At 53.6% G+C, this 22,878-nt stretch overlaps 3 protein-coding genes across 6 annotated transcripts; 2 read left to right on the top strand and 1 right to left on the bottom strand.

The window, feature by feature from the left end:
* Positions 1–154: 154 nt before the first annotated feature.
* CFB (complement factor B) lies at positions 155–6,867 on the top strand. Its single transcript, XM_037844692.1, is given in 20 exon segments — positions 155–186; positions 339–424; positions 517–572; positions 574–751; positions 1,171–1,356; positions 1,495–1,668; positions 1,907–2,008; positions 2,113–2,249; positions 2,528–2,666; positions 2,956–3,087; positions 3,371–3,472; positions 3,563–3,700; positions 4,147–4,244; positions 4,377–4,494; positions 4,721–4,874; positions 4,980–5,056; positions 5,233–5,348; positions 5,450–5,582; positions 5,663–5,712; positions 6,014–6,867. Coding segments are annotated over 20 exon segments (2,364 nt in total). The 3' UTR covers positions 6,170–6,867.
* Positions 6,346–12,395, bottom strand: NELFE (negative elongation factor complex member E). 2 transcript variants are annotated; one of them, XM_037844784.1, is made up of 11 exons: positions 12,216–12,395; positions 11,691–11,773; positions 10,162–10,231; positions 9,916–10,061; positions 9,343–9,417; positions 9,184–9,221; positions 8,687–8,988; positions 8,420–8,564; positions 8,202–8,256; positions 7,853–7,955; positions 6,346–6,519 (listed from the first exon to the last, which is right to left on the bottom strand). In XM_037844784.1, exons 2-11 carry the CDS (start codon positions 11,763–11,765, stop codon positions 6,422–6,424), a joined length of 1,107 nt encoding a protein of 368 aa, XP_037700712.1. In that variant the 5' UTR covers positions 11,766–11,773; positions 12,216–12,395; the 3' UTR covers positions 6,346–6,421. The 2 variants fall into 2 exon arrangements, with proteins under 2 accessions (XP_037700712.1, XP_037700711.1); XM_037844783.1 differs by lacking the exon at positions 12,216–12,395 and having other exon boundaries at positions 11,691–12,170.
* On the top strand, positions 12,176–22,835 carry SKIV2L (Ski2 like RNA helicase). 3 transcript variants are annotated; one of them, XM_037844779.1, is made up of 28 exons: positions 12,176–12,194; positions 12,614–12,717; positions 13,311–13,420; positions 13,519–13,636; positions 13,788–13,902; positions 14,017–14,091; positions 14,438–14,491; positions 14,594–14,784; positions 14,950–15,081; positions 15,325–15,470; positions 15,811–15,957; positions 16,099–16,183; positions 16,328–16,434; positions 16,756–16,902; positions 16,978–17,074; positions 17,546–17,758; positions 17,846–17,956; positions 19,081–19,311; positions 19,706–19,843; positions 20,004–20,141; positions 20,276–20,380; positions 20,741–20,888; positions 20,978–21,104; positions 21,316–21,526; positions 21,674–21,784; positions 21,867–22,085; positions 22,343–22,483; positions 22,579–22,835. In XM_037844779.1, the coding sequence occupies exons 5-28, from the start codon at positions 13,818–13,820 to the stop codon at positions 22,777–22,779; spliced, it is 3,360 nt and encodes a 1,119-aa protein (XP_037700707.1). In that variant the 5' UTR covers positions 12,176–12,194; positions 12,614–12,717; positions 13,311–13,420; positions 13,519–13,636; positions 13,788–13,817; the 3' UTR covers positions 22,780–22,835. The 3 variants fall into 3 exon arrangements, with proteins under 3 accessions (XP_037700707.1, XP_037700706.1, XP_037700705.1); XM_037844777.1 differs by lacking the exon at positions 12,176–12,194 and adding an exon at positions 12,461–12,537; XM_037844778.1 differs by lacking the exons at positions 12,176–12,194; positions 22,343–22,483; positions 22,579–22,835 and adding an exon at positions 12,457–12,537 and having other exon boundaries at positions 21,610–21,784.
* Positions 22,836–22,878: the final 43 nt, after the last annotated feature.

Genomic DNA, 22,878 nt, shown 5'->3' with positions numbered 1-22,878 from the left:
AGTCTGGGTTTCTTGGAGAGGAGCTGGCAGCAGAGAGGGGGTGTTGAGGGGGAGAGTCCTGGAGTTTGGGCATCAAAAGTTGGGGTTTGTGCAGTTTCTGTTTACTTGACTGGAAGCTCAGTGGGGCCCTCCCGCTTGGACTTTCCGGAAAGTGATGCGTGTGGGGGCGGGGCGAGTGAGCCACAGGTGCCAGACACAGATTGCATAAAAGCCTGGGCACTGGTGGGAGCCAAGGAGAAGGCGTGTGACCAGGCCCAGGGCTGGAGTTTCTGCTTAGACACGAAGCCACAGACACGCAGCATAAGGGGATAGTAGGCCATCCTGCCCCCCATCGCCAGCTTCTCTCCTGTTTTCCATGGCCATGGGGAGGAATCTCAACTTCCCTTTCTGCCCGCTTCCGTGGTCCTGGGCCTCTTGTCTGCAGGTAAGTGAGGGTCGCCTCCCCTCTCCTGCTGCTCCAACATCCCTCTCGGCCTCGGCCTCCTGGGGCCAGGCTTAATCAGCCTTTCTCTTTAGGTGTGAGCACGTCTCCATTGCCTGAGGCCCAGCCCCAAAGCCCCTGCTCTCTGGAGGGGGGTGGAGATCACAGGTGGCTCTTTCCGACTTCTCAAGGAGGGCCAGGCACTGGAGTATGTGTGTCCCTCTGGCTTCTACCCCTACCCCACGCAGACTCGCTCCTGCAGATCCTGGGGCTCCTGGAGTACCCTACAGACCCGAGACCGACAGGTTGTCAAGAAGGCAGAGTGTAAAGGTTAGAGGGCAGTGAGGGTGGGGGTGGGTCAGGGGAGGAACACAGAACAGGTCAGGTGGCAAAGGTCAGGTCTCGGTTTAGTACTGCGTTGAGACCAGGCAGGCTGAGCAGAAGTTGGGGGGTCTCTAGTTAGAGTTGGGAAGAGCAGGAGTAGGAGCTGCTCTAAGGTTCAGGGAGGGAAGGAGGGAGGAGGAAGGAGAGCTAACACTTACCCAGCACTTACCCTACAGCAGGCAGCCCTTGAAGTTAAAAAACAAACTCAGAAATGAGGACGGTGGAGCAGGGGGTGGGGGGTAGATGCTGATCCTGTGGGACCAGGAAGGTGCTATTTGTCAGTGACAGGATCCTGAGACCAGGAGGGATACCCTAAAGGACAGTCCTTCCCTCTCAGTGATTCCCACTTGTCTCCCTACCCAAAGAAATTCGCTGTCCAAGACCACAGGACTTTGAGAATGGGGAGTTCTGGCCCCGGGCCCCCTACTACAATTTGAGTGACGAGATCTCCTTCCATTGCTACGACGGTTACACTCTCCGGGGCTCTGCCAATCGCACCTGCCAAGCAACTGGCCGGTGGGATGGGCAAACAGCGATCTGCGATGATGGAGGTGAGGATTCCCTCCTGCCACATTACCCTTTCCCCATTGACTCACCTGCCTGAGGAACTGCCACCAAAACTCTTGCTCTTTGCCTTGCCCTCTGGCCACAGGCTTTGGTTCTCACCTCCATGTCTTGTGCCTCTGCAGCGGCGTACTGCCCCAACCCGGGCATTCCCATTGGCACAAGGAAGGTGGGCAGCCAGTACCGCCTTGAAGACAGCATCACCTACCACTGCAGCCGGGGACTCACACTACGTGGTTCCCAAAAGCGAACATGCCTGGAAGGTGGCTCTTGGAGTGGAACGGAGCCTTCTTGTCAAGGTGACCCTTGAACCGTGACCCCGGTCAGATGCTGCACTCCATCCTAATGTCCCCATGCCAGGGCACTATCTTCTCCCCCTACCTCAACCCAGCTTCTTCCTCATTTCTTCCAAACATCCCTACAGAACTTTTCTCATTTCTGCGAGTTTCCCACCCTGGAAAGCCACCATCCTGTTTCTCTAGTCACTGCGCCCCTGACCCTCCCAAACATGTGACCTGATTTTTGACTGCTCCTCAGACTCCTTTATGTACGATACCCCCGAAGAGGTGGCCGAAGCCTTCCTGTCTTCCCTGACAGAGACCATAGAAGGAGCTGATGCCGAGGATGGACACAGCCCAGGTTTGAAGGCAGAGAGGGGAGGCAGGGCTGGGATTTGGGGGAGGATGGAGAAGGGGCAGGAGGACAGGACATGCTGGAGTCTGAGCCTCTCTGGTGACACTCAGGAGAACAACAGAAGCGGAAGATTGTCCTGGACCCCTCAGGTTCCATGAACATCTACCTTGTGCTGGATGGATCAGACAGCATTGGAGCCAGCAACTTCACAGGGGCTAAGAAGTGTCTCACCAGCCTCATTGAGAAGGTGGAGTTCCCTGCCCCCTAAACTTGGTGACACTGAACATACCTCACTGCTTTCCAGGGCTAGCTCCCTGGTGCCCACAGGGCCCTAGAAAATTTCCAAATCCTCTCCTTTCTTTTCCTACTTGAAACAGTTTCTTGACCTTTACCACAAACTCTTCCTTGAACCTCAGGGTGACTAGTTAGCCCTTGAGCCTCTGGCTCTATAATCTTTGTCCCAGCAAAGTTAATAACTTCTCCGAACCACAGCATTCTCACTTTAATGCCCGTAACCCCATGCAGGTGGCGAGTTATGGAGTGAAGCCAAAATATGGGTTAGTGACATATGCCACAGAACCCAGTATTTTGGTCAGAGTATCCGATGCAAAGAGCAGCGATGCAGCCTGGGTCACGGACAAGATCAACCAAATCAGTTATGAAGGTCAGAAATTAGGGAAGATGATGACAGGAGGTTCGTTTGGGGGTCAGAGAGGTCAGGAGGGTCAGGGGTGTTGTGGGGAGAGGGGGCAGAGAGGACCACTTTTAGTAAAAGGGAAGATGGCAGAGTCATTGGAGGATGGAGGTTAATGGGTTAACTGTTGGGGGCTGGGTGGACCACTTTGTGGTAAAAGGGAAGTCAATGGGTTGACAGTTAACTCAAAATGGAAAAGTGTGGGATCAAGGATGGCTTGGAAGACCAGGTGAGATGGTGACCTCTTCCCTCTCCCCAGACCACAAGTTGAAGACAGGGACCAACACCAAGAAGGCCCTCCAGACAGTCTACAGCATGATGAACTGGATAGGGGATAAACCCCCCGAAGGCTGGAACTACACCCGTCATGTCATCATTCTCATGACTGATGGTCAGAAGGGACCTCTCTCTTGTCCCATACTCCCCACCCTGACTCCAGCATGTGGCCCTTAAAGCCCACATGTAACACTGGACTCACGACTGGGGCCCCAAATGCTACACATAGCTGACTGTTGAGTTCTCCAGTAACATGGAGCTCTCTGTGATCTATCACTTCTATCCCCTGCTCAATTCACTCACCCAGCCATGTGTGTCACTGCCTCGCCAGTATGTCTCCCTTGACCTTCTTCTTCCTTCCTTGCCTTCTACAACCCTGGTCCCCATCTCTTCCACAGGCTTGCACAACATGGGTGGGGACCCAGTCTCTGTCATTGGTGAGATCCGGAGCTTGCTGGACATTGGCAGAGACCGCAAAAACCCAAGAGAGGATTACCTGGGTGCGTGACCTAACCCAGAACCCAGCATCCCACTTTCTCAGCTGCTGTCCCCCAGGGCCTGGACCTTCACTCTCCCTCTTGCTCCTACAGATGTCTATGTATTTGGGATTGGACCTTTGGTGGACCAAGCGAACATTAATGCTTTGGCTTCCAAGAAGGATAAAGAGCAACATGTGTTCAAAGTCAAGGACATGGAACACCTGGAGGATGTTTTCTACCAAATGATTGGTAGGAAGATACTGAACTCTTCCCAGGTCCTCTGAAGTCACTCATTCCTCCTCCAGCCCCAAGGCCCTAGAAGTCTAGGAGGTCTTTCTCATTTCTCCTTCCCTACCTTGGTGTCACTATTTTTGTTTTCTGGCACTGTCCCACTTCTTGATCTTAGAATCAGAGCTCTCAACAACTTCAGAGATCTTTCTCAAGTCTCTCATTTTACAGAGGTGGAAGCTGAGGCCAAGAGAGGTCAAAGGACACAGCCAGGCCCCTGATCTCTTAGTTTCAAGTTCTTTTCACTAAACTAAGTGGTTCTTTGCCTCCTGACAAGTATCCTTGTATTTCCTTCCCCTGTAATGGGCCTCTGCTCCCCAAGACACGAGGGTGTCCTTTCCCAAAAGGCTTCTGCCATTTGGGAATGAAGTGTCCCCAGCTTTCAACACATTCTCCTCTCCTGTCAGATGAAAGCGAGTCTCTGGGTCTCTGTGGCATGGTTTGGGAGCACAGAAAAGGGACTGAGGCCCACAAGCAACCATGGCAGGCCAAGATCTCAGTCACTGTAAGCATAGCATCCTAGTATTGGGGACTTGGGGGAGGTGAGGCCTGGGTGAAACGGGTTGAGCCAAATGTTCATACTAGATTGTGGTGTTTGTGGAAGGTGAGCTTTAGCCCTCTGCCATTGTGTTCCCAGCGCCCTCTGAAGGGACATGAGACCTGCATGGGGGCCGTGGTGTCTCCGTACTTTGTGCTGACAGCAGCACACTGTTTCACTGTGGAGGACCAGAAACACTCAATCAAGGTCAACTTGGGTAAGGATAGAATGAATGGATCCTGAGCCCCAGCCATGCCTTCAGGCAACACTTCCCACTCCCTCAAGATCTCACTCCACCTACCCTCCATGCAGCCCCCTTCCTTGCACCCTGGATCAGCCAGGGATGAGGAAGACCTGCAGTTAGGGGATAAGATGGGGCCAGAGGCAGAAGGCTGCCCTGAGGATGTAGCTCCCGAGATAAAGATATTCTCTCCCTATCTCAGGAGGGAAGAAACAGGACTTAGAGATAGATGACGTCCTATTTCACCCCAAATACAACATCAATGGGAAAAAGGAAAAAGGAATTCCTGAATTTTATGACTATGATGTGGCTCTGATCAAGCTCAAGAAGAAGCTGACATATGACCAGACTCTCAGGTGAAAGCATCTGGACCCGGAAGGAGAAAAGGCTGGGGAAAGGAGCTGGAGGATTGGGGCCCCAGTGCAGGCAACCCCATTAGTTTCCCCATCTCTCCTTAACAGGCCCATCTGTCTCCCCTGCACCGAGGGAACAACTCGAGCTCTGCGGCTTCCTCGGTCAACCACCTGCCGGCAACAGAGTAAGACACTCGCAGGGAGTGGGGAACTAGGACGAGATTCTGAGATAAGTGGGACATGAGAGGGCTGCAGCAGGAGATGACGGACAGCCCAGCTAGGAGGGCTTGGGGCATGAGAGCAATGGGGAGACAGCAGGGGAAGGAGGGCCAGGAGTGACCCAGTCTGCCTGCTTGTCCAGAGGAAGAGTTGCTCCCTGAGAAGGATGTCAAAGCTCTGTTTGTGAGTGAAGAGTTTTCTAAGGCGGAGAACAAGGTGCTGGCTAGGAAGGAAGTTTACATCAAGAACGGGGATAAGGTGAGGAGTGTGGGATCCTAAGGAGGTTCTCCAGGCCCCAGTCCTTTCTAAGCCCAGCCTTGTTCATTGCCCCTTTCTCCACCTTCCCACCTTGCCTATAGAGAGCCAGCTGTGAGAGAGATGCTCTAAAGGCACCAGGCTATGACAAAGTCAAGGACATCTCTGAGGTGGTCACTCCCAGGTTCCTTTGCACTGGAGGAGTGATACCCTACTCTGATGCCAACACTTGCAAAGGTGACAAAAAGCTCCTTGATTGTGCTGCAAGTTCCTGAGGCCCAAGAGTCCTTTTCTCTACAACTTCCCCTCTCCTGCAGGTGATTCTGGTGGCCCCCTGATTATTCACAAGAGGAGCCGCTTCATTCAAGTGAGTGTTCCCCCACCTATGGTGGGAAGCCAAGTGGTCAGCATGGGCCCCACAACAGGGTGGCTTAAGGCATGCAGCTGATAAAGGGGGAAAGCAGTGCCTGCCTCACCTTAAGACTATTCCTTGGACTGGCCTGCTTAGGAGTCATGTATCCATGTTTGTGTGACAGACAGGACAGGATTAAGCTGCTTCCCTAGTCTAATTCCTTTAGGTCAGCTCTGAGGCAACTGGGAGGAGCCACGCTTCCTGGGATTATGAAAGAACTCTACCAATGCATCCATGGCACCTTCCCCTCCCCCAGGTTGGTGTGATCAGCTGGGGTGTAGTGGATGTCTGCAAAAACCAAAGGCGGCAACAAATGGTACCTGCTCATGCTCGAGACTTCTACATCAACCTCTTTGAAGTGCTGCCCTGGCTCAAGGAGAAACTCAAAGACGAGGATCTGGGTTTTCTATAAGGGGAATGAGATCTAATTAAAGCAACTCTAACAATACTTGTGTTCAAGATCCTTTTGGGGTAAGGGGAGTGGGGCATGTGCACTGGCCAAGTTGTTACCAGAGATCAGATCTGACAGCCGTTTTTAAAGGCTTAACCCCAATACCAAGTGCTGAAAAACCAGAGGTTGAGGAGATGTGTGAGCTTCCACCTCAGTGTTTTACTGAGACCAGCAATGGGGACACATGAGGCACAAGGACTCCAGCTCCGCTCCCTAGAAGCCATCCACAAGATTTTCCTTGTAGACATCGTCACTGTAGACAATCTGGGTCCTCTTGTCCCGGTGGCAACCCTTAGGGCTATTCTGGACAGCTAGGGAGGGAGGAGAGGGATGGTCAAGGCCTGAAGGAGAGCATCTGACAGACGGGAGGCCCAGAGCCTGGCTACCTCCCTCCCTGCCTCTGGCCCCCAGAAGCCTGGCTCCCGTGCTGCCCTCTGGCAGCCAGGCCTGGGTGCTTCCCCTTGGCCCCTCAGGCCAGTGGCCGCCAACCGTCTCTCACCAGAGCCAGGAGTGTCAGCTGTTTCTGTGGCACATGTGAACACTGTGATGTTTTGTTCTTTGAAAAACCTGAAATGTTACTATTTATGAGATATGTGAATGATGTTAACCCATTACTTTTAGTGAATATGTCAGAATTAAAAATGAGAAAATCTCTGTGACCCTTTGTTGATATGCTCGTCAATTATGGTTCCTTCCTTTTGTCTGGAGGACCACTCTTGCTCTGAACCCCTATTTCTGCCCATTCTTTTCCCACAAAAATCTATTTGCAATGAAAAAGGACCTGTTGGATTACTTCACACGGAGAACTGCTACTAGTCCTACTGGGGGAACTCATTTGGTTGCAGCTTTGACTCTTGAGCATTCTCCCTCAAGTCTCTAGCTGCTTCTTTCCCTTCCTCTTTTCTTCTTCCCGCAACATGTTCCCTCTTCACCCCATTTCTAAAGATTCTATCCCCGTTACTCTGGGGCTAGAGTGACCCCCTCCCCCCAATTCTCTCTGATCTCTGTACCTCGACGCCGACGACCCTGCCTTATTCTGTGGCTCCAGCCCCTCTGGTGCTGCTCCTGGCCCCGACCCCTCCTGTCTTCTTGCTGCATCCTCAACTTCTGCTAATGTGTCAGGAGTGTTGGGGACACGAGGGGTACTGCCCTATGTCCTAACGTATTCCCTGTCCTAATGTATCTTCCTCACGCCAGACCTGCATCGTATTTTCCTCCAGAATCAGTTTCCCCTAATGATACTGTTTTGCAGCAGCCCTGTGACACAGACAACTCTAATTTAGGTTTTCATCCCTCCCTCACAGCCAAGGTCCAGAACCCCACCTACAAATGCTTATAAAACCACTCTACTCCACCTCAAAATGAACAAGACCATGTGAGGTGCTCATCTTTCTTACCAGCCTGATCTAGCTCCCACCTCCTCCCCGCTTCCAGCTATTGCCTTGGGAGGTGTCTTCAACCCTTTTCCTTCATTTTTCTCCTGGCTCTAACTGACAGAGGGCTTGACAATTCCCCTCCCCATTTCTACTGCCTCCACACAAAGCCAGATCTCTAGCACCTGCAGGAAATCCAGAAACATGCAGGAGAATGGAAACAGGGTGAGCCACAGGGGACATGATGAGGAAGGAAGAACCCTGTTCTTACCGAGGGAGCCCCAGACAGACTTGCCAGTGGCGGCATCCAACATGGGTTGTTTGCGGGCAATGCTGACTTTGAGCTGTACAGATTCCACCTGGGTTCCATTGAGCTGGGACAGGAGAGGGGAGGGGGTGAAGATGGGGGAAAACATTATGGACAAACCAAAGGAGGATTTCCAGGGGTTGCCATCTTACAAGCAGACTCAGTGGGACCTGAGAACACAAGATTTCCTGCACGAATAGAGAGGGACTTCCTCTGTCACAAGGAACCAATTTCCTCCTGGCTCCAAGTATTTCAAGGAGAAAACAGGAAGATGGCAGGAGGGATGGGAAGAAGAGATCTGGGAAATTCCCACCTCAGCTATGGCCTGATCTGCTGACTCCATCTTTTCATAGGTGACAAAGGCACAGCTGGGATGAGAAAAAACAGGGTCAGTAGCGGGCTCATGGGCTCTTCTGAACCCAACCAAACCCAGTGCTCACAGGCTGCTGGTGATGGGCTGGTTTCCTCCCCCAGGCTTCACAACCCAAGGTTCTCCCAGGACTTGTCATCTTGCCCCACTGTCTTCCTTACTTTCTGGGGGGGTCCATGGAGAGGTCAATGATGTTTCCAAAGGGGGAGAAGGCCCCACGGAGGAGGGTGGGTGTCATGTCTTCTCCATACACATAGAGAGTATTCCCCTTTCGAGGGGCCCGGCGTTCAGGGAATGAGTCCGACCCTACAGGATTAGGAATCGGTCAGAAGATATAACCCGTCTCACTCTCCCTGTAAGTCCCCCTCAAGCAGGACCCATCTAAATTCTAGCTAAGGTCACCTTCCCCACCAGTTAAGATCACTCACTGCGGAAAGGGCCCTCTCGGTCTCGCTCCCTGTCCCTGTCCCGCTCTCGGTCTCGGTCCCTCTCTCGGTCTCGATCCCGCTCCTGCTCTCGATCCCGCTCCCGCTCTCTGTCTCGGTCCCGGTTCCGCTCATGACTGCGGTCCCGGCTGTGGCTTCGGGGAGGGGAAGCTGAAGAGCGGGTGCTGCCATGTTCTTCATAGCCCCAGTCGAAGCTTCGTGGGGGGCCATCCCCAGCCCCTAGGCCCTCTGCTTCTTCCCCATCAGGCCCCAGTTCCCGAAGCCGGTCACTGGAAGACACAAAACTGGGGAGAAGCAGAAAGTAAGGATGAAGGGAGTTTTCACCTCCTCCTCCCAGACCCTCTGGAGACTCAACACCTCCCCACTGCAGCCCCTGTTCTCTTCACTCCAGGGAGGTCCCATCCCTCCCAAGGACCCAGGCAATCAATCCTTCTTGCTCCTCCAGCCAAGTGGGATGCAGTTCTCTCTCTGTCTCTAACCTCTCATACAGAGATTTCCTCTGGGGACGTCGGGATGACTGAAAAAGAGATCAACAACAGTTAAGATGATTTCTGGTTGCTGGATGCGGTCCAGAATGTGTGGGCCTCTTATCTTCCTCAACCCCCAGCCCCGAAGGACAGAGATTCAGGAAGTATTACCTCTTGCAGATCATCATCGGCAGATATGCTCCTCTGGAATGGCTGAAAAGTAGGGACTGGGCCCTTCTCAGGGTCCTGGAGAGGTGGTAAAGACTTACCTCAGTGTGGGAGCCAGAGACTGCCTAACTGTGGGACAAAGGAGCTCCTTTTCCCTCCCTCACCCTTTTTGGTTTCCTGTTTTATTTTGTTTTTTTTTTTTTAACCTGGTACACTTTTCTTTTTTAAGTGATAGCTTTCTAAATAACCCAATATACATCTAAAGTATTTAGTTCATCTGAACCTTTTCTGAACCCAATGGTATTTTCAGCCTATTCAACCCCTCAGAGCAACAAATTCCAAGGGTTACTGTCCACCCATTGTGGATCAGAGCATATAATGTATAAAACGAAGGGGAATCTAAGAGTCATCCAGTTTCTTCCTTTTATAGATAAGAAACTGAATCACTGAATGGTATACCAACCTGCCACTGATGGAGTAAGCATTACCTTCCCCCTAAATCTACCTCCATTACAACTTGGAGGGATGCCCTCTGAATTCGAGGGTTCCCTGAACAACACTTAGGCTTGTGCTCACCTTTAACTTCCCCTCTAAGGTTCGAGAACGTTTGAAGCCAGAGTTCTTGGTCTCAGCCTTGATGGCACTGATGGCTCCTGACTTCACCAGCTGTTTTGCCTGCTCTGTTGCTGTGGCTGTGTCCACCACAGGCTGCTCCGACAGTGCTGGAGTGGCAGGGAAGGAGGCATCACATTGGCCAGGTGTGACAGAGGTCACCTCCCTGCTGCCCACCTCCAGTTCATCCCCATTTCTCCAGTCACTCACAGCGTTTGACACCGCCTTGGGTAGCTGTGCTGCTGCTGCTTTGTTTTTTCAGAGCCAGCAATGCCTTTTTCTGGGAGTGAAGTGAGAAGAGAAGGGTTACTGAGGGCCAGTATCTGGCCAGGTCCTCTCCAGAGGCCGCTGGGTGCACCATTACAGGGGTCACCCTCCTTGGAGAAGACAATGCACATGGTGGCTCCTGAAGTGGTGCATTGAGGCAGCCTTGCCTCTCACATATGGTTCCCCAGATTATCTATAACGCCAGCAACACCTAATCTATAGAAACCATGGCACCCAGAGGCTTAACAGAGTTTCACATTTTTGAAGCTGGAGAGGAGTTTGATCATATATGGGCATTTCAGAAGATAAGCTGCAAGTAAGCATAAGGCTAGGTATCCTTTTTGGAGGCTTTGTTCATCCATCCATTCTCTGTATGTATAAGGAAGATCTGCTGTGACTTTGTAACAGGGCTAAACAGGTACATAAGACATGGTCCCTCCCTACAAGAACCTACAGTCTGAGAAACAACATGACTAGATTGAATTGCCAGGAATCCTCCTAACAGGTACCAATCATTTGCAGCAAAGAGTGAGTAAAATTTCCTGATGCCAAATGGCTATTAAACTGGGCCCTGGGTAGAATCTGCATAACATGGACATAGAGGAAAAGGGTATTTCAGACAAAGGAAGAGCGTAGCAAAGATGCAGAGATAAGGTGGCCTTGGGACGCATGTTTTGGGACTAGTGAGTAGTTCTTTTTGGCCAGAAAGGAATGCCAAGTTAAGATCTGGGGCTTTTTTTTCTACAAACAATGTGAAGTCATTTACTGATTTTGAGAAAAGGGGAACAGAGTTTTGTGTTTCCAACGGATCATTTTGGTAGGAGGGAGAGTTTTGTGTTTTCAATGAATCACTTTTGTAGGAGTGAAAAAGCCTTTTCCAACAAACAAATAAGCAAACAAAAACCACTAAGAAACTTGGTAAGAAAACATTATGACAGTCCAGGTGAGTGTTAGTAAATACACAATCTGAAGAATATACAGGAAAAAATAAATGGGAGACATTATTTCCACAGAAGAGTCAAGAAGACTCAGCAAATGTTTGGCTATGCAAATACAGGTGAGGTGAGAGGTGACATTTTGAGGCCAAACACATGGGGGACTTGACAGTAGTCAGTTCTATCTGGAAGATCAAGAAAAGGAATAAGATTAGAATACAGAGGAAAATGATAGCTTCAATTTCAGGCATATGAAGGGTACCACTAAAGTACTGAATACTAAAAAAAAACAAGCTTGGAGAACATCAGGTCTTCAGAAGTACCAAAAATCATAGGAAAGAAAAACAACTCCATGGCAGAGTGCATAGAGAAGAAAGAACACCAAGATTTGGGAAAGCCTACCTCTTGGAACTACCCTGTGAAGTGCTGTCTCCAGGAATGAGCTGGAAGAACCTCCCCACCCCTTCACACTCACCTCAGGTGTTCTGAGAGTGCAGAGGCTGACAGGCTGGGACATGCCCACACACACTCTCTCACCTTTTTCTTGAGTTTGTTGAATTTCTTCTGCAGAGCCTCCTCCTCCTCGCTCAGTCCGGGGGGTATCACCAACATGGTGGCTCCTGGTTTAGGGGCAGGGCCCAAAACATCTTTCTCCACCATCACGCCCAGAATTCATAAGCCATCCACATCACCTCTAGCCCCACTCCTCCAGGCCCGTCTACTACTGCCTTTGGCCTCTCCCTATCCCTTGCTTAAACCCGGCTGCCGTCCAAGCCCCCTCTTTTCGTGATCAACCAGCATTCCCTTCTCTCTCCAGGGATCCTGAACACCAGCGCCTTGGACTACCACGTGATCCTGGGAGGGAGAAACAGCTCTTCCGTCGCCATGACGATGGCACTCGACCCTCCCCGCGCCCCCGCCGGGGTCAGTAGCGTAACCACTGGGTACTAACGGCAGAGGAGGCGGTGGAATCCACGGGGCGCTCTCAGAGCAACGAAAGAGGGAAGAAGAGAGGAAAGGCCAGAAAAACGGGGGCGAAAGGTGAGGAAAAGAGGGCCTTACCTGGGGTGGGGCTGGAACTGAGGCCCCACGGTCTCGGGCGGCGCCCGCGCCGGCCGCGGATAGCGGGCTCAGAGCGATGACGTAGCGGAGGGCGGAGAACGCGGTAACCAAGGCGGCGGAGACGCACACACTTCCGCCCGGCCTTCCACCACGCGGGGTCTGCTCTTCAGTAACCCTCGTCCACGACTCCGGTGGAGGGTATGACGGAAGTCGCCTCTACTTCCGCCCATCCCGGGGCGGGCTTACCCCTTGGCTCCTCGCTGCACTTCCGGGCTGCCCGGCAGCTGTCGTGGCTGCGGGATGATGGAGACAGAGCGACTCGGTGAGAGAGAGAGGGTGGAAAGGAGAAGTAGATAGGGAATGACCCTTGACCTCTGACTTCTGTCCTCTCCCCGTAGTGCTACCTTCCCCAGGTCCTCTGGACCTGCCTCTTCGGGCCGTGGAGCTGGGATGCACGGGGCGCTGGGAGCTACTGAACGTGCCTGGGGCTCCGGAGAGTACAGTGAGTGACTTATGACCCTAACCTTTGGCTCCGCAATGAGTCCCCTCCACCCTCCTCACAGTAAGATCTGGCCTGACCTCGCTCTCCTGTCCCTGGACACCTGTCATCCCGGTCCAAGAGGTGCTGGACAGACCCCAGCCCGGTGGACCTGCCCTGGGTCAGATCCCATGTGAGGACAGAGCACAGAGCACGGGGGAGACCTTAGCTTTGAGAGCTGCTCTTCAATTGTGTCTTCTTTCCTCCGAGTTCCTTTCTTTTTTCCCCAAGGACCAGGACACTTGTGGGTGGTTGGGATGCTAGCCTTTGAGTTCTTGGTTCGGTTCATCTTGAAGTATGGGTCCCCTTTTTCTAAGACTAGTGGTGTTTAAATTTCAGCATGCCTCATGATTCCTGGGGAGTTTTTTTTTAAATGCAAATACTCAGGACCAGCCCCAAAGGTTCTGAAATCCAAAATCCTAAACTTTGGAAAATACTACTTCAGCCTCCTCATCCTAAGTATGATGATCTAAATATGATTCCCATCATTTTCTCTTTTGCTCTGTTTTCTCACCCCTTGTCTTTACTTAACACCTCTCATCTTGCCCTTGTTCCAGCTTCCCCACGGGCTCCCTCCCTGTGCCCCAGATCTGCAGCAAGAAGCAGAACAGTTGTTTCTGTCATCCCCAGCCTGGCTGCCTCTGCATGGCGTGGAACACTCAGCCTGGTGAGGGGAATGGAGGGCCAGAATTAGGGAGATGGGTTCCTGAAGGAAGCTGGGACAGGGAAGAAAGAAGACCCGAAAATTACTTTCCTTGTCTCCAGGAGATGGCAAAGGAAGACGGATCCTTGGTCTCTCCTGGTTGCCCTGGGGGCCCCAGTCCCTTCCGACCTACAGGCACAAAGACATCCAACCACTGGCCAGATACTGGGCTACAAGGAGGTAATCAGAGTCCATGAGAAGCAGAGTTGGGAGAAGTGTGTGTGTCTGTCAGCGGGGTGTGTGTGTGTATGTGTGTGTGTGTGTGTGTGTGTGCGCAGGGGGGCATCAGAGGCAAGTTCAGCTTCACTGGGGCTCTGGTCTCTTGCCTCAGGTCCTGCTGGAGAACACAAACCTATCGGCCATGACTTCCTTGTCTCTTCGCCGGCCCCCAGGGTCCCCCTCCCAGGCCCTGTGGGGGAATCCAATGCAGTACCCCTTCTGGCCAGGTGACTCTTACAAAGATGGGAGAGTAGGAGAGGGGGCCTTTAGTCCCCAGGGAAGGGTTTCCCCACCCATTCCCTCTCACCCTAAGAATCCCTATTTGTCCTACCTCTCTCCAGGTGGGATGGATGAGCCTACCATGACAGATCTGAGCACTTGCGAGGAGGCTGAGGAGGAGATAGACTTTGAGAAAGGTGAGGGGGTGCCAGGATGGACCCTTGAGAGGCAGGGCTATGAGGCCAGGCCTTGAGGAAGAGGGACCCAGGCCCCTCACCAGGCTGCTGCTAGCCCTGCCATGCCTTTGAGCAAATTAGGAAAAAGTACACCTTCTGTAACAACCTTCATTGTCTTCTGTTAGAAGGTTGTTATAACAAACATAACAATATTTTATATATTATTCCATATTTGATATGTGATGATATATAAAATGTAGCCTACAACATCTGTGCCACACGCAACATCCTTTAGGTTCATGCAGTATGCAACTATTATAACATCGTGCAGTGGCTCTGATCCTGTCCCTGTCTCCCTGTCCTCCAGATCTTCTTACGATTCCACCTGGCTTCAAGAAAGGTGTGGACTTTGCACCAAAGAGTGAGTTTCAGTTTTGAGATGGGGGCATAGGAGCAGTGGTGCCCTTCTCTGATGGAATGGAGATGGAAATGACCAGGTCTCCTTTTTTGCCTTGGTCCTCAGATCAGCCTGCTCCAGCTCTTGGGTTGCTCAGCCTCAGCCGTCTGCTGGAGCCCCTAGATTTGGGTGGGGGTGATGAGGATGAGAATGAGGTGGTGGGACAGCTAGGAGCTCCCAGAAGGGACACTGCCTCTGCATCTCCCTGCATTTCTTCCCTGGCCAGAGCAAGCAGCTTGGAGGATCTAGTCTTGAAGGTTCGTGGTTCTGGGAGGTGGAATCAGGCACAGAGGGCCTTTGCTTTGGGGAAGGTGGGCTGGCTTGGGCAAGTTGCAGGAGAAAAATGGAATACTTTTTGGGAGGAGTGGTAATGGAGAGCTCTCTGGCTGTGTCTCTATCACTTCCACCTCTGGCTTTTCTAGGAAGCATCCACAGCTGAATCCACCCCAGAAACCCCTAAACCACCGGAACCTCAGGAACAGTGGGCCATTCCTGTGGACGTCACCTCCCCTGTTGGGGACTTCTACCGCCTCATTCCCCAGCCAGCCTTCCAGGTAGGGTTGCCCCAGTCCTTACATGCTCCTCCGCCTCCTGGTGGGCTGGACCTTGGTCCTGCCTTGCAGCCTAGTGCTTGTCTCTTCTCTCCACCAGAGGCCAGACACCTTCCAGGCCAGTCCTGGACCTCAGTCCCATCCCTTCCTCACTCTCTTTTCGTCACGACCCTGCATGCCCCATGAGTGGGAGGTAGGAAGGCCCCTCTCCTCACCTCAGCCCCCATCCATCTCTCTCTCCCACAGTGGGCGTTCGAGCCAGATGTGTTTCAGAAACAGGCCATCCTGCACTTGGAACGGCATGACTCTGTCTTTGTCGCAGCTCACACATCCGCAGGGAAGACAGTTGTGGCTGAATACGCCATCGCTCTAGCCCAGAAACACATGACACGGTACAGGCCCCCTCCCCACCCTCCCCATTGCCAGCCAGCCCTGTTTCCTCTTGCACCCTTTCTTAATCTCCTCTCTTCCTTGCCTTGATCTCAGAATGAGAGTTTCAGGAGAGAGACTGCGACAGGGGCCCAGAGAGAGACAAGAAGGTGTGGGTAGGGAGAAAGGACAGATTTATTAAGGGGTTGTATCGTGAAGGAGAATGTGAGGGCAGTTTGGGTGAAGAACAGGGAGGCACTTGAGCTCTGGTCATGGTGCTGGGTGGGGGCGCTCAGGGCAGAGGGGAGGCTCTGTCCACCAGGCTGTGTGTGGAGGGCCTGACTGGCATCATGCCCTCCCCAGCACCATCTACACTTCGCCCATCAAGGCCCTAAGCAACCAGAAGTTCCGAGACTTCCGAAACACGTTTGGGGATGTGGGGCTGCTCACTGGGGACGTGCAGCTGCACCCAGAGGCCTCCTGCCTCATCATGACAACAGAGATACTCCGGTGAGAGATGGGCAGCACACATGGGTAGGTGTTTGGTCGGGCGGGTCCCTGGGAAGTCGAGGCCGCTCCTGAGAACATGCTGGCCAAGGAGGGGGTGAGCAGGAGCCACTGTGGAGCCAGCCCTTGGCCTCTGCTCCCCAGCTCCATGCTGTACAGCGGCTCGGATGTCATCCGGGACCTGGAGTGGGTCATCTTCGATGAGGTTCACTATATCAACGATGCCGAGGTAAGGGGCCAGGGCTCCCAGCCCCCACAGCGCCTTCCCGTGGTGATAATTCAGCAGCTCCCCTAGCCCGTGCTCCCTGTGGATCTTCCTGCCCTCTGTGCCCCCAAATGGTGCCACTTCTCTGCCTTCCCTCTTGGTACCCAGCGTGGGGTCGTGTGGGAGGAGGTGCTTATCATGCTCCCTGACCATGTCTCCATCATCCTGCTGAGTGCGACCGTCCCCAACGCCCTGGAGTTTGCTGACTGGATTGGGTGAGATGTGTGTCCTGGGCTGAGGCTTGGAGGACCCAGTACTCCTCATCTGGGGACTGGGGGCAGTGAATACCACCACAGCAAGGCACATGGCTGGGCTGGGGGGTGGGGAGGAGAAGGCATCTGGGGACCTGGAGCAGCCTGGAAATCCTATTTGGGCCCACATCAGTTTGCATGCTGAAAGATGGGATGATGGGGGACAGCCCTCCAGTCTGGCTCCCGGAAAAGCCTGGGTGAAGTGGGGGTGGGGGTGTGTTGGGGTGGGGGCTGCGGCTTCTGCCTCACGGCCCAGCTCCTGACCTGCCCCCGCTGCCCACCCAGGCGACTGAAGCGTCGGCAGATCTACGTGATCAGCACTGTCACCCGCCCGGTTCCCCTGGAGCATTACCTCTTCACAGGGAACAGCCCCAAGACACAGGGGGAGCTCTTCCTGTTGCTGGACTCCCGGGGAGCCTTCCACACAAAGGGGTGAGCCCGGAGATGGGGAGAGTGTGGGGCTGGGACCCTAGCTGGGTGTGATCACCACCTCTCCCTGTGTCCCAGGTACTATGCAGCTGTGGAGGCCAAGAAGGAGAGAATGAGCAAACATGCCCAGACCTTTGGGGCCAAGCAGCCCACGCATCAGGGGGGACCTGCACAGGTGGGAACTGGGAGGGTTCATTACCTGCCACCATCTCTGCTCCCCCAGGTTTTTTCCCTCTTCCCCCAGGGGTTTGGATAACACACTCTTTGACCCTACAATTCCATTCCTGGGTATATACTGTGAAGAAATTTACACTTTTGTTCTTGAAGAAACATGTGTACTCTTACCTCATTCACTATAATCTTGTTCATGGTGTGGGACGTTGGTATCATGGTGTCCTTCACTGGAAGAATGAGTAGGTAAAATGTGGGGGGCGTACCCCACAGAGTATTCAGCAGCATTTGGATGCAAGGGATTAGATTCAACCACAGGAACACGGATGGATGTTGAAACCACTGTGTGGAGGAAAAGAAGGAAGCAGGATGAGTCAAATAACAATGCTCTGAGCATCCCCTGACCTGACACAGCTTTACCTCCCCTACTTGAGCCCCCACTGGTTTAGGGACTCAACCTCTGCTCCTTCCCCAGGACCGCGGTGTGTACATGTCCCTCCTGGCCTCCCTCCGCACCCGTGCCCAGCTGCCCGTGGTGGTGTTCACCTTCTCCCGGGGCCGCTGTGATGAGCAGGCCTCAGGCCTTACCTCCCTTGACCTCACCACAAGTTCAGAGAAGAGTGAGATTCATCTCTTCCTGCAGCGCTGCCTCGCTCGCCTCCGTGGCTCTGACCGCCAGCTGCCCCAGGTGGGGAGCGGGGTGCATGAGACACTGGTGGGGATAGGCTGTCCCTCCAAGATCCCTTTGCTGACCTCGGGCCTCGGCCCCCCGCAGGTCCTGCACATGACAGAGCTTCTGCACCGTGGCCTGGGCGTGCACCACAGTGGTATCCTGCCCATTCTCAAGGAGATCGTGGAGATGCTCTTCAGCCGTGGCCTGGTCAAGGTGCACGTGGTGGCGGGAGAGGGACTCCCCAGGGCACTTGTTTTTCCCTTAGGGGCTGCCCAGAGGGCAGGACAGTGCAGTGGTTAAGGGCTTGGGCCCTGGATCCATATTGCCTGGGTTTGAGATCCAAGCCCACCAATTTTTTGGCTGTGTGACCTTCAGAAATTACTTAATCTCTCTGAGCTTTGTGTCTCCCATCTTAAAATGTAGATGTATAAGATATGAACAAATAGTTTTCCAAAGAGAAGCCCAAGAAGCTGCCAAGCATCTAAGTCATCAGTAATCACAGAAGTGCCAATCAAAATACTCATAAGATATGACATTACAGCTATTGGATTGGCAAAATTTAGGAAGCTGGTTAATGCTAAGTATCAAAAGAGATGTAGGATTATAGGAATCTTCATTTATTGGGAGTAGGTATAGCCAGTCTTGAGTGCGTCTTGGCACTATTTAGGCAAAACAAGGATAGCACACTGTTTGACCCTACAATTCCATTTCTGGGTATATACTGTGAAGAAATTTATACTTTTGTCCTTGAAGAAACGTGTACTCTTACCTCATTCACTATAATCTTGTTCATGGCATGGGACGTTGGTGGTATCACGGTGTCCTTCACTGGGAGAATAGGCAGGTAAAATGGGGGTGTACCCCACAGAGTATTCCACAACAGTTGGATGCAAGGGATTAGATTCAACCACAGGAACATGGATGGATGTTGAAACCACTGTGTGGAGTAAAAGAAGGAAGCAGGATGAGTCAAATAATAACAATTTTTGTCTAAATTATAATAATACACTGACACAAAACAAGATATGCAAAGAACACCTTCTCACTAAAAGACACTCGTTAAACTCATTGGAGTGGTTGTCAGCAGGAGGTTGGGAGTCGGATATGGGGATAAAAGGAAGGAAATTGCCAGCTGCGTAACTAAGATGAGGGTAACAATAGCAGCTACTCTTAGGTTAGCCTTGAGCATTGAGTGAGATCCCATGAGTTAATGACCTGGTACCATGCTTGGTGCCTACTTAGCCTTGGCTACAAAGTAAGGTGGGCTTGGCCAGGGCTGGGTGTGTGTGTGCACGTGTGGCCCCTTTGCTGATCCTTTCTCTTCTCCTCCTTCCCAGGTCTTGTTTGCCACGGAGACCTTTGCCATGGGTGTGAACATGCCTGCCCGAACGGTGGTGTTCGACTCCATGCGCAAGCACGACGGCTCCACCTTCCGGGACCTGCTCCCTGGGGAGTATGTGCAAATGGCAGGTCGGGCAGGGCGGAGGGGCCTGGACCCCACGGGCACCGTCATCCTGCTCTGCAAGGGCCGGGTGCCTGAGATGGCAGACCTGCACCGCATGATGATGGTGAGCGGGTGGTGCAAGGCCTGCCGGGCAGAGCCCCAGCTCTGGGGGGAGCCGCTGGAGTCTCTCTCTTCCAGCCCTCTTCCCCTTCTTTCTTCCAGTTTTTATTATTTTTGCTTAGGAGAAGCCAAGCTAGGAGTGTGCAAGTTCAAAGATAGGATTGGATCCCATCTCCTATTGTTTTTTCCCCACTGTGAATATGGAGCTAGATAGGGCTCTCAAGAGTCTGTTTATTTAGTTCAATGCCCTCATTTTACAGATGAGCAGGGGCTCCTGGTTACAAAAGTGGAACTAGATTTAGTTCCAGCAGATCTAGCGGCTGATCTAGAGGAAGTTGTGACTGGGAAGCAGCAGGTCCCACCCTGATCTCACTGCCCTTCCTGTGACCTGGCCTCAGGGGAAGCCATCTCAGCTGCAGTCCCAGTTCCGCCTCACGTACACCATGATCCTCAACCTGCTGCGGGTGGATGCCCTCAGGGTGGAGGACATGATGAAGAGGAGCTTCTCTGAGTTTCCATCTCGCAAGGACAGCAAGGTGGGCAGGTTGGGGAGACCAATATGCTGGGCAGGAGGTCAGACGAGAGAAGTCAGGCTGGGAGGAGGTGGGCATCTAGAGGCCAGTGGGGGTGACTCAGGCCTGCGGCAGGCTGGGCCTGGAGACTCTTGTTTGATAACTGACCCCTGCCCCGCCTCAGGCCCACGAACAGTCTCTGGCTGAACTGACCAAGAAGCTGGGGGCCTTGGAGGAGCCCAACGTGTCTGGCCAACTGGTCGACCTGCCTGAGTATTACAGCTGGGGGGAGGAACTGACAGAGACCCGGAGCCAGATCCAGGTGAGCAAGTGTGTGTGAGTGTTGGAGGAGGGCAGGGAGAGAAAAGAAGAATGTTCACGGTGTGCTCCTGAACCTGGCCCAGTGCCCCTTGTGGTGCCTCCTCTCTTACTTCCATGCATGTCCCTGCTCTTCAGAGACGCATCATAGAATCTGTGAATGGGCTGAAATCCCTCTCAGCAGGAAGGGTGGTGGTTGTGAAGAATCAGGAGCATCACAACGCACTGGGTGTGATCCTGCAGGTGAGGGTGATAGGAATTTGGACCCCAGAGGGAGGGAGGAGCCCCATCTCTGTCTTCCTCCTGTAGGTGGGGAAGGTCGCAGTCCCTACTGTGCTCTCATTTTAGTCTCGCCCTTTTTTCCATCTTGCCCTCTTTACCCTTCCTACCACCACCCTGTCATGCCCGTCCCTACCTCCAGCCCCCAGATGTGTCCCTGATGCTTGATTTGGTTGTCCCCCACCCTTACCCCCACTGGTTGGGTCTGCAGGTGTTTCTTGGAACTGGGTGCTGCCTGGATCAACCAGCTGAGGGTGGGCATGTGGTCCTCACCTTTAATGTGTCCACTCCTACATCCCCATCCTGGCCTCTCCACCTCCCCAGGTCTCCTCGAACTCCACCAGTAGAGTATTCACAGCCCTAGTCTTGTGTGACAAGCCCACGACTGAGGACCCACAGGACAGAGGGCCGACCGCCCCGGACGTGCCCTACCCGGATGACCTCGTGGGATTCAAGCTGTTCCTGCCCGAAGGTAAGAGGAGGCAGGTGCCTGGGATCTTGATAGCAGTGCAAGCAGGACGCCTGGATCCAGGGAGAGGCCTCCCCGTTCTCCCTGTGTAGGGCCTTGTGACCATATTGTGGCCAAGCTCCAGCCAGGAGACGTGGCTGCCATCACCACTAAGGTGCTCCGGGTGAATGGGGAGAAGATCTTGGAGGACTTCAGCAGGAGGCAGCAACCAAAATTCAAGTCAGAAATGCTGGGAAGGCCCTTTTCCTGGGCCATGTAGTAGGGGTGGGATATGTGTGTGGTGGGGGAGGCTCCCCCAGCCTGAGGAACCACAGATTAGGGGAAGGGTATATGTTATAAGCCCCCATTCCATCCACTCCCGCAGGCAGAGGGGTCCTCCTATGGGAGAGAAGCTTCTCATCCCAGGTCTAAAGACTTGTTCCCTCCTCAGGAAGGATCCTCCCTTTCCAGCTGTGACCACTGCTGTCCAGGAACTACTGCGCCTGGCTCAGGCCCACCCAGCCGGACCCCCTACCCTTGACCCTGTCAATGACCTGCAGCTCAAGGATGTGTCGGTGGTGGAAGGCGGGCTCTGGGCCCGGAAGCTGGAGGAACTGATCTTGGGGGCTCAGTGTGTGCACAGCCCCCGTTTCCCTGCCCAGGTAGGGTCTCAGATGTAGTTCCCAAGCTAGGAGTGGGGGGATTTTCCTCTCTGATCCCTAGTACTGTCCCACCCCCATCTCAGCCCTTGTCCTCAGTACACCCCTGCCTAGGAGGTTTATGGGGCTCCTGCCGGTGGCTCTCTGCAGTACCTGAAGCTGCGGGAGCGAGTGCAGATACAGAAGGAGATGGAGCGGCTGCGCTTCCTGCTGTCGGATCAGTCCCTGCTGCTGCTCCCGGAGTACCACCAGCGAGTGGAGGTGGGAGGGGCAAGAAGTGGGGCTGGGGGCCTAGCGTGGGAGAAGGCACCAGGCTCCCCAACACCCACCCGCTTTCTTCCAGGTGCTCCGAACTCTGGGCTATGTGGACGAGGCGGGCACTGTGAAGCTGGCAGGGCGGGTGGCTTGTGCCATGAGCAGCCATGAGCTGCTCCTCACTGAGCTCATGTTTGACAACGCGCTGAGTGCCCTGCGGCCCGAAGAGATTGCGGCCCTGCTCTCAGGCCTGGTCTGCCAGAGCCCTGGGGACCCTGTGGACCAGCTTCCGAGTACTCTTAAGCAGGTGAGGGATCCCTAGCCCTCTCCCTCCCAGGCTTCAGTATTCTTACTGTCCATATACTGACTTCATACCCCTCACCACCCCAGGTCTTCCCCAAGTGACCCTCTCGCCTCCACCCCCCACCCCCAGCCCTGCTGTTTATATTTAACCTGTTAGGTTGTTAAGTGCCCCTAAGAGTAGAAATGGCTTCTTCCTGGATCTGGGCCTTCTTCGTCCTATGGCATGAAGGCAGGCCATAACCCTTCCTTTTCCATCTGCAGGGAGTAGAGCGTGTCCGGGCTGTGGCCAGGCGGATTGGTGAGGTCCAGGTGGCCTGTGGCCTGAACCAGACAGTGGAGGAATTCGTGGGGGAGCTGAATTTCGGGCTGGTTGAAGTTGTATATGAGTGGGCCCGGGGCATGGTGAGTATCTGGGGCTTGGGGTTTTGAGGATAGCTGGTTGGGGAGAGGCTGCCCCAGGCGTCCAGTATTCAGCCCTCATCCTGCTCTCTCCATAGCCTTTTTCTGAGTTGGCAGGGCTCTCGGGGACCCCTGAGGGCTTGGTGGTCCGCTGCATCCAGCGCCTGGCTGAGATGTGCCGCTCACTGCGGGGGGCTGCCCGTCTGGTAGGTGAGCCGGTGCTAGGCGCCAAGATGGAGACGGCGGCTACCCTGTTACGGCGCGACATTGTCTTTGCGGCCAGCCTCTACACCCAGTGAACCAGCCTGAGGACTGACCCCTGTGTAAAAATGTAACAATAAAACAGCAAACCACCCATGTGCGCTTGAGGGGTTGGGCTGGGCTGGCTCTTCCAGAAG

This window comes from Choloepus didactylus, chromosome 7 (assembly GCF_015220235.1).
Source record: "Choloepus didactylus isolate mChoDid1 chromosome 7, mChoDid1.pri, whole genome shotgun sequence".
Lineage (NCBI taxonomy): Eukaryota > Metazoa > Chordata > Mammalia > Pilosa > Megalonychidae > Choloepus > Choloepus didactylus.
This window is presented reverse-complemented; position numbering and strand designations above follow the sequence as displayed.